General features: G+C 37.3%; 2 protein-coding genes across 6 annotated transcripts in view; one reads left to right on the top strand and one right to left on the bottom strand.

Annotated features, from left to right (window-relative positions):
* Positions 1-16859, top strand: part of CALM1 (calmodulin 1) — a 390385-nt gene that overhangs the window by 339419 nt on the left and 34107 nt on the right. The gene's annotated exons all lie outside the window — the stretch shown is intronic.
* Positions 1-16859, bottom strand: part of NRDE2 (NRDE-2, necessary for RNA interference, domain containing) — a 59918-nt gene that overhangs the window by 19464 nt on the left and 23595 nt on the right. Inside the window, exons 1-3 of one of the 4 annotated variants that reach the window (XR_009745169.1) lie at positions 9349-9484; positions 2428-2545; positions 198-425 (exon numbers count right to left, since the gene is read on the bottom strand). Coding sequence is in view for 3 of the 4 variants with exons in the window: in XM_061463787.1 (XP_061319771.1) it covers positions 198-425; positions 2428-2545; positions 9349-9427 (425 nt within the window). In the remaining variant the exon portion in view is untranslated. Of the gene's footprint in view, positions 1-197; positions 426-2427; positions 2546-9348; positions 9485-16859 lie in introns of those variants that run through there. The other 3 variants (XM_061463788.1, XM_061463787.1, XM_061463789.1) reach the window with 3 other exon arrangements.

Below are 16859 nucleotides of genomic sequence, written 5' to 3' on the forward strand. Positions count from 1 at the left end.
GCATATTAAACAAGTGGTTTTAATTCTATTTTCATTGCTCTGAATGCAGGTTTAAGCATATAAAGCTTAGCAAAGAAAAAAAAAAAAAAATCAAATCCTCCCAGTGGTAAGAATTTCATCCATAAAGTTGAAGAGATGAGTACAAAGTACAATAATACAATGAATTTACATCTTTCATATTAGTAATAAATACATACTTTGCTGCTGCTCCCTTTTTTTGATTTCTGCCACCTCCTGCACCTTTGTCCTTGATGTCCTTAATGTCCACATCCGATTCACTGTTACTGGAGTCCCCTCTGGTTTTCTTTTTTGCCTTCTTATAGTGGTGATGCTTTTTCTTCTTTTTTTTTTTTCTTTTCTTACTTGACTGTTTCAGACTCTCATCTGTATCGCTTTCCCCTGACAACTCTGATCTTGATGTACTCCTGCTTGGAAACAAGTACATATATAGCTATACATACCTGAACAGTAGAACTGTAAAGAAATACCACCATAAGGAAGTTCAGAATCATTTTACCCTTTATTCTCTCTGTATTTTTTGAGAAAAGAATTAGCAGCAACACATAAAATACAAAGAATATAAATCTGTATTAAATAACAACTTTGTTTTTTCAGCTGCTGGAATTACTGACAACCAATTTAAGTTTTAATTGTCAAAAGCATTTTGATGTGTGATCTGTATAAATATCCATCTGTTATCACTGCCAAATTAAAGAATATGACTGAGCTGATATAATTTCCTGATTTTGCCAGGACAACCTAGGTCAAGCTAAAAAGGATAAGAAATCTTTCAGGATGATCCGCAAAAGTGAAAAAATCTTCTTTTTTTCCTTGTTTCTTTATGATTTACATAAGACATATCAAAAACATACTTTTAAAATCACTTTCAGATTACAAACACAAATCTCACCAATTAAGGAGCCATTTTTGATAACTACTGAATTAATGTTATTACATAATATAATGTAGCAACAAGCACTACATGCAACAGACAACTGACGAGATCACTCAAAGTACAGATAGTTTTGGCAAAACACATGTATAGCATTGCTCGTACTATTAACACTCCTGTATTTAATAATCAACTGAAATAATGGAGGTCTTCTCTAACCCCTACAAGCACAAGCTCTTTTTAAGCAGTTTTTCTGGAGTCTTTCAATAAAGGAGTGACAAGTCTCAATATCCCTAATATGTCAATAAAAGAAATTCAGCATTTCAATAGCAAGGCATCTCAAAAAACACCAACCAACTTACACAGTCTAAGGGCACCATGATAAAAAAAAGCCATGAGAGAACCGTTAGCAGACCTTTAAAATAAACACACCCACCAAACCAAAAAACTAGAACAACCTCTCCACAAAAATACCAATCATGTGGAGTAATTGGTTTATATTAAACCAAGAATGCACCCTAGTAATTGGCAAAAAGACATTTACCTGCACACTAGTTTTTGACAAATTATTTTTCAAAGATTAATTAAATATGGTGGGTTTACTATGTTATCCTATCTGAATGATAATTTGCAAATTATCAATCCTTAGGTTTATGACATGAAAGTCCAGAAAAGGTTTGAAGAAATGCAAGCAGAATATATTGACTGATGAACAGAGCAATGCTGCACTTCAATCACACAATGCATATAAATGTAAGAATAAGTATACAAAAAAAATGCATTCAGCAGTGCTTATTAGTATAAAGGTATAATTCTATCATGACCACCAACACATACTGTAAACATAGCAGCTTGTATCAAATTAAAAATTACTCAGATTTTGAACTCAGCAACTGCAACTTGATTCCATTAATTATTAAGTACTAGTTACAGTGTAGATATGTCAAGTATAGCAACTATTCTAGTGAAGGTATTAAAATCAGTTGTTCAGCAAACATGGCTGCTTAAAGCTAATTTTTGTAAAAAAATGCAATCACCCATTTGAGTGATCAGCATGTTTTAACAGCACAACCTGATACATGAGCTATTTCATTAATTCACATCTTCAACTGATTTTTAAAAAGTAAAAAAACTCTACTATGAAATGGCTGACTGAACTGATTTTCACAAAGAAATCACAAAGATCATGCTTAATCTTTACATTATTTCAAGGGTCACTTAGGACATTCAAAAGCTAATGAAGAATTATGATCACTCAGTTCCCCTTCCATTCCAAGATAACAATGATGCAAATGCAGCTGTGAGAAAAAGAACATGGGAATGTAATTGCATAAGTATAACTTCTCATTATTTTAAGTCGAAGGACATGGAAACATTATTCATACTTTTATACATGACTCAGTTCAGGACTTTTAAAATAGAGAACAGTGGAATGAAAAGCAGCCCTAAAATCTCCTGATTTTGGTCTCACATAACAAAAGATAAGCAGGACAAAAGAAAGAGCCTGTTTTAAAGGATACAGAAGTATATTCTACCTTGTCAGTAGTGGTGATTTTTCACGGGTAAGATTCCCACCTTCTGTAGCACGCTGATGCAATAACAGCGCATCTTCTGAGAAAAAGCTTCGGTTACTAAGCCAGTCCAATTCTGCAGGTAAAGAGAAGTGTGAGATCTATATAAGTTAGCATGCTGTGCTTTCTGAAGTTCAGGGTTAATCTAGTTGACAGACAGCTAAATTCACAGCAAATGTCACTGAGTCATGCGTAAAAATGGAGCATATTGGAAAACAGTCCATGAAATTCCCATTTAGCAGAACACGAGGTTGTAATGAGGTAAAATACTGAAGGAGCTGGAATCTTCCCTTGACATCAATATAAGCTTTCAAAAACCCACTATACAAGAGTACTTGAAAGTTCATACCAAAAGCAGATAATATGTTTCATACACTGCTATATACTTTAAAAAAAACCCAACCTGTCCAATATTAATTTTTACAAAATGTACTTCACTCACAGCATGGACACAATGTTATTGATAGGGACACCCAGTACTAATAATACTACTCAAATGTTTTATACAAGGTCAAAGTAAGTTACCGGATTCTCAGTTCTCTAACTACAGAATGTATTAGACTTTTAAATAGTGTGAGAAAAGGTTATTTGATGCTAATTTTGATATATTAGCATTAAGCATTCTGCATCTAGACCTCAGCCATTTCAGTCATCAGATCAGATACTAGCAGGATGTGGAGGGGGAATTTTTTGCTAGAATTTTACTTATATTGAAACTTTCATAACAAATTTCATAGCAATTTCATTTCTAGAATTCTTTTAAGTATATGAAATTTTCTAACATATTAACAACATTATTTCTCACAAGCACAAAATTTAACAGCAGCCTCTCTGGCGCCAGACCACAGAAGGTAACAACTAAAAGAATCTGGTCTCCGCCTGTTCTGCACACTCTTTACAACCATTTTTGCCTTGGTGTTCTTCCTGTCACACTTCTGTCTTTGTGCTTTTGACTACACTGACCTGTAATCCTTAAACAGCACAAACTCATTGTCTGCCAAGCCATACATCTCTCCTCCTTCTAAAGTATTTCTTTCAGAAATAGCTCTTCATACCAAATTCTTTCTTCTGTCTCAAGTCCCTGAATTGCTGTCCACAAAAGGATTTAAACTGAAGCAGGCTAGAGAACAGTCTGTTAGCCTAAATTAAACTCAAGTGGTATGCACAACCAAGCAAAGCTCCAGTTCACATTTCCCAAGAGACTGTCCCTGCTACCAAAGGCCTGCAGGGAGGGCCACCTTCCATGGTTCATCTTGAACCTCCACCTCTGGACAGAAGAGAACCCACCATTCATGGCACTGTCAGAACACAAACCGACGAGCACCCCAATAACAGGCTGCAGAACACTCCCACACTATGCACCAGTTCACCAAAACACAACATAAAGACTGAAAAATAAAAATTCAGCTGTGTAATATACACATATATTATTGTAACCTTCTGCCTGGAAAGCAGAATCTCAAAACCTGCAAATCAACAGGAGATTTTTTATTTTCCCTTCCAGGAAAATAGTTAAGATACATCAGTGCAAAATTAGAATAAAATTTGAAGCCTTAAAACCATGATCCTCACTTGCCTATCCAAAATATCATCAAAATCTACCATTTAAATTAACCCACCCAGGCACAAATGCCTTCCCTTTTAAGCATATGTCTGTGACTTCAAAACTGTAAATCTATCACTTACAACAGTAAATAGCAGATTTACAATCTTCCATAACCTTTGGTGAGCTTAGAGGAGAAAGATTTATGCAGGATAAAATCCAAGCAACACTTCACTAGCCTGTCTAATTATTCCCCCCTGTTGGGGGATAAAGTGTTATGCAACAATGTTACTTTCTTATTTCGATCTTGTAAGAGATGTATTAAGAACCAACCTAAAATCAGAATTACTTCTTAGAAAACTTGCATTTAGTATTTTCTCCATGAAATACTAAAATGTTTCTCATGGATAATTCTGTACCTACTACATATTTAAAACACAAGGAGTCAAATTCATGTACCTGGTAACTACATTATTAACTCAAATTTAATTATTCAATATATGTCACACAGTATACTAAGTGCCATTTTATACCCGAATTTTTTGAGGTACATTTATTAAATGTGATACTGATTTTAAAAATTATTATCTTCCTTATATTCAATTATTTCTGCTCATTTGGTAATGAGGATCAGGTGTAAAGGAATGCAGGAACAAACTGCAACCCTACAATGTTTTTCCACTATTCACACTGGTTTTCATTAAACACAGACAAATTCAGAGAAACTACAATGGTCCAGAGCACTCCAGATTTCAGTAAATGCAACTAATCTGTGAATAAAGCCTTTTATTTATTTAAGAAATAAAGGAGACAGTTCCTTAAAACAAAAATCCATCTTTGTTTTGTTTTGTGTTGTATTACCCACATCTACCTAACAAAACGCAAAACATTACTGGTTGGCAGTCTCTGGTCTAAATGTGTATCACTTAACAGCACAAAACTAACTTATTAGCCAGACAGATCTCCTTATTATACCTGCTTTCTATTTTTTGATAGAAATAAATTTATTGTAAAGTAGTTCTGCAGTGATTTGAATGAAGAATTATGATTCAGAAATCACCTGATACATAGTAATACTGACACCCATGATGCTTAACAAAACATTGGGTTATGTGTTTTTTTAAAAGTAAGCTCGAAGGCAGAATGAAGTTAAATAATTTGCCTTTAGACATACAGAGTTCCAAATTCAAGACTTAACAATATTCAGACCACTAAGAAAAAAGTCTCAATATGTTTGACATTTAAGATCATGACCAAAATCTCTTAAAACACTGTATACATTAGAACAGGCTTTTTGTTAATTTCAAGAGAATAATGTCAGGTCCTCCAAAGATTGATGCAAATAATGTATTCTTAAATATTATTCATCAGTGACAAATAATATTTAGATACAGACCAGCCTGAACCAGGAAAAAGGTGTCTGCAAACAACATCAAGTATGCTGAATGTTATAACCTTCAGCCTTATGGCACTACAGTGCCAAATAACCTCCAAATGGAGATTCAGATCCTAAGGAGCACTAAGAGCTTCAGTCTTAAAAACTGAAAACTATAAAGCAACAGATTTATTTTTAAAATGACATTACCAGTCATACTGACAAAATGGAGAAGGGAAAAAAAAAGAAAAAGGCAGTAAAGGTCCAGCTGTTTAGAAGACACAGTAAGACATGGGGCTGACCAATGATATAAATTTCCCTGAGGCACAAAACACAAATTAAACAAAAGAGGCTAGACCTGAACAGGCAGAACAGTGGAAAGCAGTTATCCTTATATTTATCTTTTTAAAAGCCTGTTCTAAGACCAAACCACATTCTTAAAGAGTGCATTGGTAATGTTTTTAATTCCCCTCTTCCCTTCTGCAAATTAACTCAGAATTAAGGGTTTTAAGGTGTTCAAACAGAAGGATGAAGCCTGGTTTTCTGAACTGTACCCTCCCATCCTTTACACTCCCCACTGCTACCACAGCTTCAGGAATTTATCTAGGTTCTCTAGACCCTTCTATCAGGTCCCTTGATTATCAGCTGGGCAAGAGGGAGCCTCTGCCATGTCAGATTGTGATCTCAAAAATGTTTCCTAGTTGGTTAATGTACAGACGCTCATTGCCAAGCCCATCTATCCTGGTAACAGTTCAATTCATATTATAGCCTCTCTTGGAGCAGTGGCACTTTATCTAGACTTATCTTTCCTGAGCAAATGTAGATTTTCACAGACCTCCTCTGTTTTCGCAATGTCTCTCTCTCACTACAACAAACATGACTGAAACAGTTAAAACGTGACCAGGAAGAGAGAGATATTGAGGAAGTAAGCTAGCAGACAGATGCACACCAAGCATGCACAAGATCAATTTCTACAGAATATTTGCCTTAAATATAGTAAAATAATGTCTATTATCACCATTAACTATTAGAAATAAACTTCCAAGATGTCATCTTGACTTAAAGTTACTCACTAAGTTGGTGCAACACAATCAAAAGAGCACAAGGAGAATAAAGATTTTTTTAATATTTTAAATTACTGTTTTAGGGCCTCCAAGGAAAACTCACCTTGAGAAATTGAGTCATAAACATTAATCCCCTGACTGTGCCTGTAACTTGGTTCTACCTGAGCAGGTGAGACCAAAATGCATTTTTAAAACACTGAAGGATCACGCTGCAAGAACCAACCCTGTAGCATACTCAGTATGCCTCTGTGGATACACCAGGGAAATGTTCAGAATTCTCCAATTACAGTATTTTCTGAGCAATTTAATCAAACTGACCTAATACTTTGGAAAGAGCTGAACCATTTTTTCCATGACACAACATGCAAGTCCAGACCTCCTTGTAAATAATCTCCAGTGAATCAGTTAGCTGGATACAAGCATTTGAAAAATCAAAATGCATTCCAAACTTTAAAAGTCTACCTTTCAATCTGTTATCTTTTCTTGTCAGGTGTCTAAAAAGTTTATCGTTTTTACAGATGAGACTTACGTGAGCAAAAAGAATAAAAAGGATTATAAACTTCTTTTGTGATAACATGCCTGTACCCGTTATTGTTCTACTCTATCACCCACATTTCTGAGCACAACAGTAGAAGAAATCCAACCGCATTCTTTTTATACCTTCCCAAGCAAAAAAAATCCAAGAAAATTAAGCGTACAGTGCATGCCTACAGAGGCAATTGTAAAGAGTTATGCAAAGCCTTTTGCTGCCTCTCAGAATCCTGAAAATCTGTTTTCAGCAAAAAAAAAATAAATCACTGCATCATCCTACCCATAGAATAGTTCAGATTCTAAATAATGCTGTGCAGAATGCTTACTACTGTCAGTAGAGTTAATTATTACCCCCGCTTTGTTCATGGCTACTGATAAACTTGCAATTTATCTTCTACCTAAAGCTAATTAAGCTTGACAACATAATTGTAAGAAACCATATACAAAATTACTTTGTGCTCTAGAGGTTGCTGCTGCAACCTAGCAGGGCTGGAAGAGTGTACAGCAACACTTCTGTTCCAGGTAGCACTTACAAATGGTTTAGGAAGGTTTGTAAGAGTATGATACAGAGGAATGAAACATGGCCAGCATTATTTACACTATTACCTCAAATTCTACAATAAAACTATGAAGCAGTCCTAAATGACTGCAAAAGATACCTCAGTGTTGAATAAATACAACATACTCTGACTGTTGTATTACGATAGACTTTGGCTTCCTATCAGCTCCGAGGAAAGAGAGCCATCTATCAGAGAGATACCAAAGTTGTTCATCAAGTTCTCAAGTTCTCACAAGCTGAAAGTGTGAAATTTGATATATGCCACCATAAATGTGGTTCTGAGTTGATACTTAATTTTTATAATTTGTACTGAAGGGCAGCTGTTAAAAACAGAGTACAATATTAACTAAAAAATGCTCCATAAATAATGTTCCTTAAAGTTTTTTCAGTAATTCTTATACAAAAAACTTCCAGTAGATCAAAATACAGCTCACAAACAGTGCTAATAACTGAAATATAGATCAAAAAAATAGTTTTAACATCTTTTCAGTGTAATCTCATCTTCCAGACATGTGGTCTGCAGTGACACAGACTAAACCTAATACATCTGTCCTAAAGGATAAATTCCCAGAGTTTTACAATATAAACAAGGTCTTACTTCTAGAGAATGCTACTGTACTCCTGCCTAGCAGAGCAGCTCCTCCCTTCCTAGAAGCTGTAATTTGGGATCTTATGTCCACTAGTCCCTGCACCAAGTGTTATTACCAGAAAGGCTCCTTATCTCTGTACTAGCAGACTAAGCATCAACAGGTGAACAAGAACTAACCCCTATCTGCACTGCTAAAAGCTTCAAAAAGTCACCATACTGACTGAACCAAATATATAATAAATTCAGCCTAGGTAAACAATTATCTTAGTGTTTCCCCTTGCTGTAGTGCCTAGAGGATGGGCAGACTCGAAGCTGGTGAGCAGAAAGCCTAGCTCAAAACCTCACCCAGTAGAATTAGGGAATGTGTATACTGCAGTTTGTCAATAGACCACATAGGGTTCTTTACTCACTTAATAAAACCTCAACTTGCTAGACAGCAACCATGCCAGCCAAAGTGATAAACTGAATCATGATCTCATGACCTTCCACAAAAAAAAAAAAAAAAAAAAACACCAAACATTAAAATTTGGCTTAATAAACACGGAAATGAAAAGACACTTTTCAAGTTACCCAAGGCTAGTGGTTAAAAATAAAACCAAAATCACCTAATTTTCTGCATAAAGCAAGTCTGCTCCACCACACATGAAGTTAACATACATTGATTTTTCCAAAGGTATCTCAACAACCATGCCTCCAACACCCACCAACCGACAGCTGGAAGGAAATCTGAACACCCTTGAGAACCCGCCAATGACCAAACAACACAGTTTTCATTAAAAAAATACCCTATTTCAGGCTCTCCCCAAAGTTATCTCACGGAATGTAACTTTATTCAGCGCGAGAGCGACACGCCTTGCGCAGGGCACACCGCACATGTGAGCGGAACTTGGCTGAGGGGCACACGGCACTGGCGAAGCGGGGTCCGGCCGGGCAAACAAACCCCGCGCCGCGCCCACGAGCCTCCAGAAGCGCTGGGTACGGCCCACCCCTATAGGGGGCTCGGGCCCTAGCGGTAGCACCGCCCATGCCACAAGCCGGGCCGGTGGGCGGAGCGGCACGGCCTGCAAGGCGGGTTCCCGCGGCCGGAGCAGGCCCGGCGGGGAATGCAGAAGGGCCGGCACGGTGCATACTACTCCGTGTAAAGGCGAAGGGAAGCGGATGAGCTTCCCGAAGACCGGGCCGCGAAGGGCTGTTGGGGGAAAGAGGATTCTCCTAGGACTTTACCTTTCCTGGAGCCCTCGCCGCTGCTGGTTGAGGGCTCCCCGGGTTCGGCGGCACAAGCAAAAGCCGGGAACAATGCCATGTCTCAGCTTACTGTCAGTACTGTCTGCCCGAACTGACCCGCGGGCCGGCGGGGCAAGATGGCGCCGCGGCGCCGGGCACTCTGGGAGGTGTAGTTCGCCCTACCGACCTCTTAAAATGGCTGCGGCTCCCGGTGGTTGGTGAGGGAAATAAGGTTTAGTGTTGGGGTTGTTTTTTTCATGGAATTTGCGTATCCTGCGCCTTCCGCTGCCGTCACTAAGGGGACTAGAGAAGGGAACTGCGGGGGGAATAGGAGGGGATGGGGTTTCTAGAGCTAGCCTTTCCTTTACCACCCTGTGTTCTCGGGAACACAGGAGCAACAAGTCTCCTTGGGACTGGAACGTTCAGTTGTATAAAGGAGAATGTTGTAAGAAGCCATGCATCCTTTCGGTTAGTATCCACTGAATGTTTGAAGGCTCATCTAGCCAGGCAGCCTGCCTCAACGCCAGCAGCAAGGGCTTAGGGAACAAACAACTTCCTGCACTTAGTCCTTTGTGAGCTCCTGACCAGGGAGTTGCCCATCATGTTTAATAGTATTCATGAGCCTACCCTCCATAAAGGAACTGGAAAAATAATTTTTTATGCTGTTACCTTTCCGCCTTCTTGGGCAGAAAGGAAAATTAATTATGCATTGTCTGAAACAGTATTTCCTTTTTCTCTCAAGCCCAGTGCCTGATTGTTGCATTGTGAGGGAAAATAAGCGTCCATACTCACTTTCTTTGCAAAATTTTATACACTGTGAAAATATTTCACTTCAGTATTCTCCTGTCTGGGCTGGAAAGTCTGCCTTTTTTCTTTATGTATTAATGCTAATCCATAATGTTCTCCTTGTTGAATTTCTTTTGTTTTTCTAACTCCTACACTAATACTACTGCATGACCAGAATTTCATGTAGTGATTAAGATATATGTGTACCATGGGTTTAGGGATTATATGGAATTACAATGGCTGGTTCGCTTTCTGCTCCTTTCCCAATACCTACCTTCTGATCATTCTGTTTGGCTTTTGGCTTCTCCTGAGCTACAGTGTCTCCTAAGAGCCTATTCCTGAGTGGCAAAAGATAATAAGTAACTATTGTGTATAGATGTCAGGATTAGCTTCCCTATACACACCAGTTCGCACTTGCCTAACTGGTCTATTTGATCATTCTTTATTTCTGAAATACTTCAGCAATGTTTCTCACTCAGCTTTCCAGCTGATTAGCCTGAATACTTTTGCACCATCTGCAGACTTTTACAACTTTATGTTCACTACTGTTTGCAGCCATTTTGTAGATGTTGAACTGTCAGATTCCAAAGGATCCCGTTGGTGGCTTCTTCTTTTAGAAAACTATAAAACTGTTTCTTAATCCTTGTTTCCCACCTTTAATTTATTAATAATCCATAAAATGCTATTAATTTTTATCAACAGGAGAGAATAATATTAAGTACAGAGAGAAAAGGATTCAGAACAAAATGGTGGTCCTGGGAGCTGATAGTCTGGAAGTCATCAAATGAATAAGGCTTGATTGCTAGCTTGGAAAGAACGGGCTTTAAAAGATATGCTTACATACTGATGTGGAGCAATGTTTTTGTTCAAGTCTGTAAGTAAAACATTAGAATGTGGAAAATGCAGTACATAAAACACAGAAATATTTATCAGCCTAGAACTGATACAGAAGGAAAAAATCTAAAAGAAGCACATTACCAATTTGTGACCAAATTCTGAAGAGTCAATTTAAAAACCCAAATAAAACCTGTCTCGTCACATGTACTTTTTAGCCTTTTTCCTGAGAAGAGAAAGCCTGTGTAACTATGCCACCTGAACATGTGTCTTTCTGTCTCCCAGGCATAATTTCTCCAAGTACTTTTAGAACTTGTGACCAATTTCAACCAAGTTTAACAGGAGGTTACAGGTTATTACATTACTTCAAATTACATGAAAACAGATGGCAATGCAGAGCAGGATTTTCAGTGGGAGGAAAACTCCAGTGTGCATGTAGTTCATGTTGGGAGTCTAACCTACTGGGAGAGTTGAGTCAGAACTCTCCTGCTCATGGTAACACTTGTTATAATCTTATTTGGGTACTTACGGAAGTTTGTGATTGCATTTATTCTGCATGTTTGCGTACTGGGAAAACTACCACCTGTATAAAAAATGAATTATTTTCCTATTCTGTTATGAACCAAACTCAAAGCCCTTTCAAAATGCTCTAGGTGCAGGATAAACAAAATGGATTTCATAACAAAATCTTTGATTTTATTTACTGGATATCATTACATTGTCTCTCAGCTGCTCATAGTGATGGTAGCTAACAGCTTCTTAACAAAGAGAATACAGAAAATGTGCTTTTCAAGGGTAAAGTAAATGAAGAAAGACAGAGTTTATAAGAATCCTAACTACAGATTTATGCCCTGCATCCCTAGAAATCAGTCCATAATCTGGATAGATGGATAAATTAATAAAGGTGTTATTATTGTTGCCATACATATATTACTGTGACATTTAAAAAAACAAACAAAAACCACAAAGCAAACAAACAAACAAACAAAAACAAGAAAAAAAATTCAACACCCCACCACCACCATATTTAACACTACCATATAAATGCAGGCAGTATTTTCCATTACCACAAGTGGAAGTTAAACTGGCATGAATGTTGCTTTTAGATTATTGCATTTATTTGTACAAGTAATTTCTATTTATCATTAGTAGAAATTGGCTATGCAATAAAATCTTCTACATTGACATTTCCTTGATTTACTGACTGAGCAATGCCCATTCTGATGAAATGTAGTTTTCTGTAGTCTATTTAGCCTCATGTCTACCAAGTTTTATTTCATACCTGTTGTCTTAAAACTCTGCAAAATACATTTTAATAATTTTATATAGATATTTTATAAGCCTTTACTGGCAAAAAGTAATATTATAAAAAACTGTTTTCCTCAACAGTTGTTGAGCCAAGATGTTTCTTAGGATTTAATGAAGGACATGACCAAAACATCTCTTTATGTCTACAGTTAAGTTACCCGAAGCACTCAGCATTGTTTTTTCAGCTCTAGCCTAATAACAGCAAACCATTAAGCCTTTTACAAGATGGACAAAACTACAGGAGCAGTATACAACAAGGATTCCTTGCTAATAAGAAGGAACAACTAACTAACTAGAGGAACTAATAAGTTCCTTACTTAAAAACACTCTGGTCCACTTTTTTACATTGTATCTACCTATTTAACATATTAAAATTATTTTTTTTTAATTAGTAATCCATTTTAAGAATTTTTCTTCTTTGAAAAGCCTTACAAGCCTTACAGTGAGTCATGTACTGCACTGCCTAAGCAGATGTGAGAGCAACAGTTTTCAGTAGATTTGGGACTTGAATTTTTCTGTATATCTTGATGAAAATTATAACATTCTATTTATAGGGACCAAAAAAAAAAAAAAACCACCACAAACCTCTCATCAGGTCCATAATATTTTCCTTATTACAATAAAACTGTAGCAGACATTTGTGAATCTGACTGTTGTTGAATGGGTGCCATATGAGGCAGTAATTCAGGCCCCTCATCAGGGCCTGAAGGGCCACAAAGGGATGGTTTAATTCTTGGCCTCACACATTCACATTTTTCTCTGTCATTCTCTCCACACCCTAACTTTACAGCCTATGATATCATGCCTTTCATATCTTTCATATTTTCTCTTGCTTCTCCAGACTTTCTACTTCCTCTGTAGTAAATCCTGTAGTTAATTTTTCCTTCCAGTCTGATGATGGAGGAGGTGCTGCTAGGTTCATCTCTCTTTGGTATCTCTCTTTGATATCTCTCTATAAGATATCAAAATATTGTCCTCTTTACAAACAAGGGTTTGTTCTTGTATGCAGAAAATTACAGAACAAGTGTTAATAGTATAGAGCTATTAAATGGTGTAATTTAAAACATACACAGTGGGTACCGTGAATAAAAGCATCAGAAGTAAAGGCAGCTATTCTGAGTAAGGGCTACATTGCACTCATTTAAAGGAATAAGCATCCCTAAAATAGCATAAAATTTTGTAAGACTGTAGGAGCAGTGATCACATTAGGGAGGACAAAAAAAGGAATTCTGTGTTCACACAGAGCTAGAGGGACAATTTGATGTATTTATGTGTGCCGCCTTTGGCCTGCCTGAACAGCCCTCATGGGATGGATTACCAGGCTTTCACCTCAGTGTTCCACCAGCCTTTTCAAGCCTTGTTGACATACCGAGTGTTGCCAGCATCATGTGACAATGTACTTGTCTCATGATAATAACGCTTATGCAGGTTACTCTTAATAAGAAAATACGTGGGTTTAATATGACATGTTTGGCATGTTCCAACAGTGAGAGGAACTGGGCAAATGTAAAACGGGGTGCTATAGCTGTATCTCCCTGCAGTGAGACCTATAGAGCACAACAGGGTTTCCAATAACACATGTTCCTGTTCTGATGGTGTGCCAAGTTTCCAGCCTTCCTCTGCATTTTCCCAGCCCCTTCTCAGGTTTCTCTCACTAAGAAATCCTTTTGTCTATGCCAACACTCCTCAGATGTATTGAGATCTACTGAGTAATTTTATCAAGGGCTAATTTTTTACTGAGACCCACTCAGCAGACAGAAACGTGAGAGCTCCAGTTTCAGCTCTGCCACGTGCAGCGCACTGCCACAGGGCTTTAACCTCAGCACTGTCCCATGGCCAGCTGCACCAGAAGAACAGCACAGAAGAGATGATATCCTGCAGGAGCATTGTGTGTTTGGGACTTTAAAGATGCCATTCCCCTTTGAAGGTGCTGTTGCACTTCCCACCCCTTCACCCTTCCCATCTCTGCCCTTCACTTGAAGAGGGAGAGGACTGGCCTCACCTGAATCTGGATGTGGCCTTGTAGCACCACTGCCATGCTCCCAAGCTCTCCTCCCCGCCTGCTTTCTTTCCCAGGCAACCAGATTCAACTCTGTAAACATTAGATGCGGCATCGCTGGATCATTTTGCATAGGGAACTGTAGAGCTCTTAATTTTCTCATGCATTGCCTTTGTTTGAGAGTAGCAGCTCAAGACGACGTCTTCTAAGAAAATATTCTTAAATGTCTAGATATTATTCTCCCAATCCTCAAAACTAACAGATCAAAACTGAACACAGTTTGATATAAAGGTGTAATAATTTTGCATCTGTCTTTCAAAAACATGTCAATTGTATCTTTAAAGGGAAATGAGCTGACTCATATTTAGCCACAAATTCCAATTACTAACTTTCTCTTCAGGTTTTAATTATATATTATATTACACTTACAGTAAATACGCTAGATGAGGCTATTATACCGCTATTAAATTTTATGCATTATATTTTACCTGTGAAGTACCTATTTTGCAGGTCATTGTGTATATACTTTGTAGAGTCTTACACAAAGATTTTGAAAATTACGTTATTGCTCATTGAAAATATGCAATTCTACTCCCACCTTCTTCTTACAATTTAATAAATAACACTTGAATAAAATCTTAGCAGTTTAAATTATTAATAAAAAAGGAATATAAAATTGCAGGGAAGTGGTGCAAATATTTTTCTTTCAACATATAAAATTAAATAGAAAATAAACATATATAAGTTGATCTTATTCAGAGATGCATTACTGCTAATACTTTTACAAAGGCTGTCAGGCCATCTTTCTGATGTTTTAATAAATCTGAAGATTTATTTACTGATCCAAGTTCTATCTGTAAAATCTTCAGTTATGAGAAACTTGGTGGGTTATCAAACGCTTGCTGGGTAGACCAGCTATTACAGCTATGTTTGATGGATATGTAATAATGATTACTGGATCAGTTCAGATATACCTTCTGGTTCTACACTTCAAAAACCTAAAGCAGATTTTTGCACTTGATTATTGAAGCCACATGATAGTGCTTTCCTTGAATTTTGAACTAAAGCCATGGTCAGATTGACCCTGTGTGCATGTATGAAATACGTGTATGCTGTTCCATAATACAAAACAGAAAAAGCAACCAAATTAATATGAAAAACCTTTGTTTCAAAGCCATACTGTAGATAAGCCTATTAGTTTAGACATAAACCTGTGACTTGTATTTTAACTTTTGATGTACATGCATGCACGCATATGTGAATATAAACCTGTATTTCTATATAGGTTACAAAAACTGAAGGTCTTGATATTGCTCCCAGTGTATTTACTGAGAATTTTGCTGTGAACAAAACTACACAGAGAAGAGGAAGGAGGTATTTTACAGAAAAAAGCAGAGCATTCTGTTTGCTAGAAATACCCCCTAGCATTTTACACAAGCTTTCCCAGGATGAACACTAGAGAATTATAAGAAATTCTGAATTATCAGAACTTTCTATATACCCCAAACCATGCCATTTTACACACTTTTCGTAGAGAAACAAGGCAAGGAGTTTGACTCCTGAAAAAAACCCAACCCACCCAACCAAAAAATCTACCCCACCTCAACCCTTATTTTTGGCCTATTTTTATCTTTCACCCTGGAGACCCACCATCCTTCCTTTTAAAACAATACAAGAATAGAAAATTGCATTTGACATACTTCTTTTATTCTCAAATCAAAACAAGGAAGCATTAGATACCATTCCAACAGAAAACATTAAACTTCTTGCAGCATTTTGATGTGGCTTTGTGACTTCATCATGCAGCCACAGGTGAAGCTTCCAGTTCCTGTAATGGGGTGGGCTTTTTGTGTCTTGGGATCATAGGTTGAGATATTTTCATTTGGGGGAGAGGTAGTATTCCTGATGAAACTCTTAAAATGCAGCCTATGAAACACAGTTAGCATACTTAAATAGTTAGCATTTTAAAACATAGTATATACCAGCTGATGAGATTTTCCATTTTCTATTGCAGTTAGCAATTCTGCTGCATTTTCCTTGGGTTTCATGATTTCTTACGTAAAATCCATGCTAATTTCTCATTAGACTTTTCCCCAAGTTTCTCTAGCCATTTATCCCTAGTCTGTAAGCTTTTATGAATGTAAGTCTGGAAGGGATGGTCTGAGTTCAGCTTTCTCTGCAGAAAACCTACCACATAAGTCTGTTCATATACGCAATTTTTAAATTTATTGGGCTTTTTACAAATAACCCCCATTGCAAAACAGGTCCAGAACCTCCATTTTCTGATGCCTCCTGATTTCCTCCTTAATTTAATTCATGCTCTGTTTATATCCATCTGTTTCAGGGCCAGCATTTTCCTGTGGCTTAAAATAGCTCTTCGCTTCACCAGGGTGCTAACCTGGATGTAATCTATGCACAGACAGTAATCATATGCCACTCAGCCTTTCTTCCATAAAGCAATTTTAAAATTTTGTAAAATCAGTTGCTCAGTCCCCTGAATTCTTTTCACTTTTCTCAGATCATATTCTGAACTAGAATTGTACACAGACAAAGTGGTTGTCTGCAGGATGGCCTGCATCTCATT

The sequence above is a fragment of the Pezoporus flaviventris genome, unplaced genomic scaffold (assembly GCF_033815535.1).
Source record: "Pezoporus flaviventris isolate CSIRO_AGI_PZ_B2104156 unplaced genomic scaffold, CSIRO_AGI_Pfla_v1 ptg000036l, whole genome shotgun sequence".
NCBI classification, from domain to species: domain Eukaryota; kingdom Metazoa; phylum Chordata; class Aves; order Psittaciformes; family Psittacidae; genus Pezoporus; species Pezoporus flaviventris.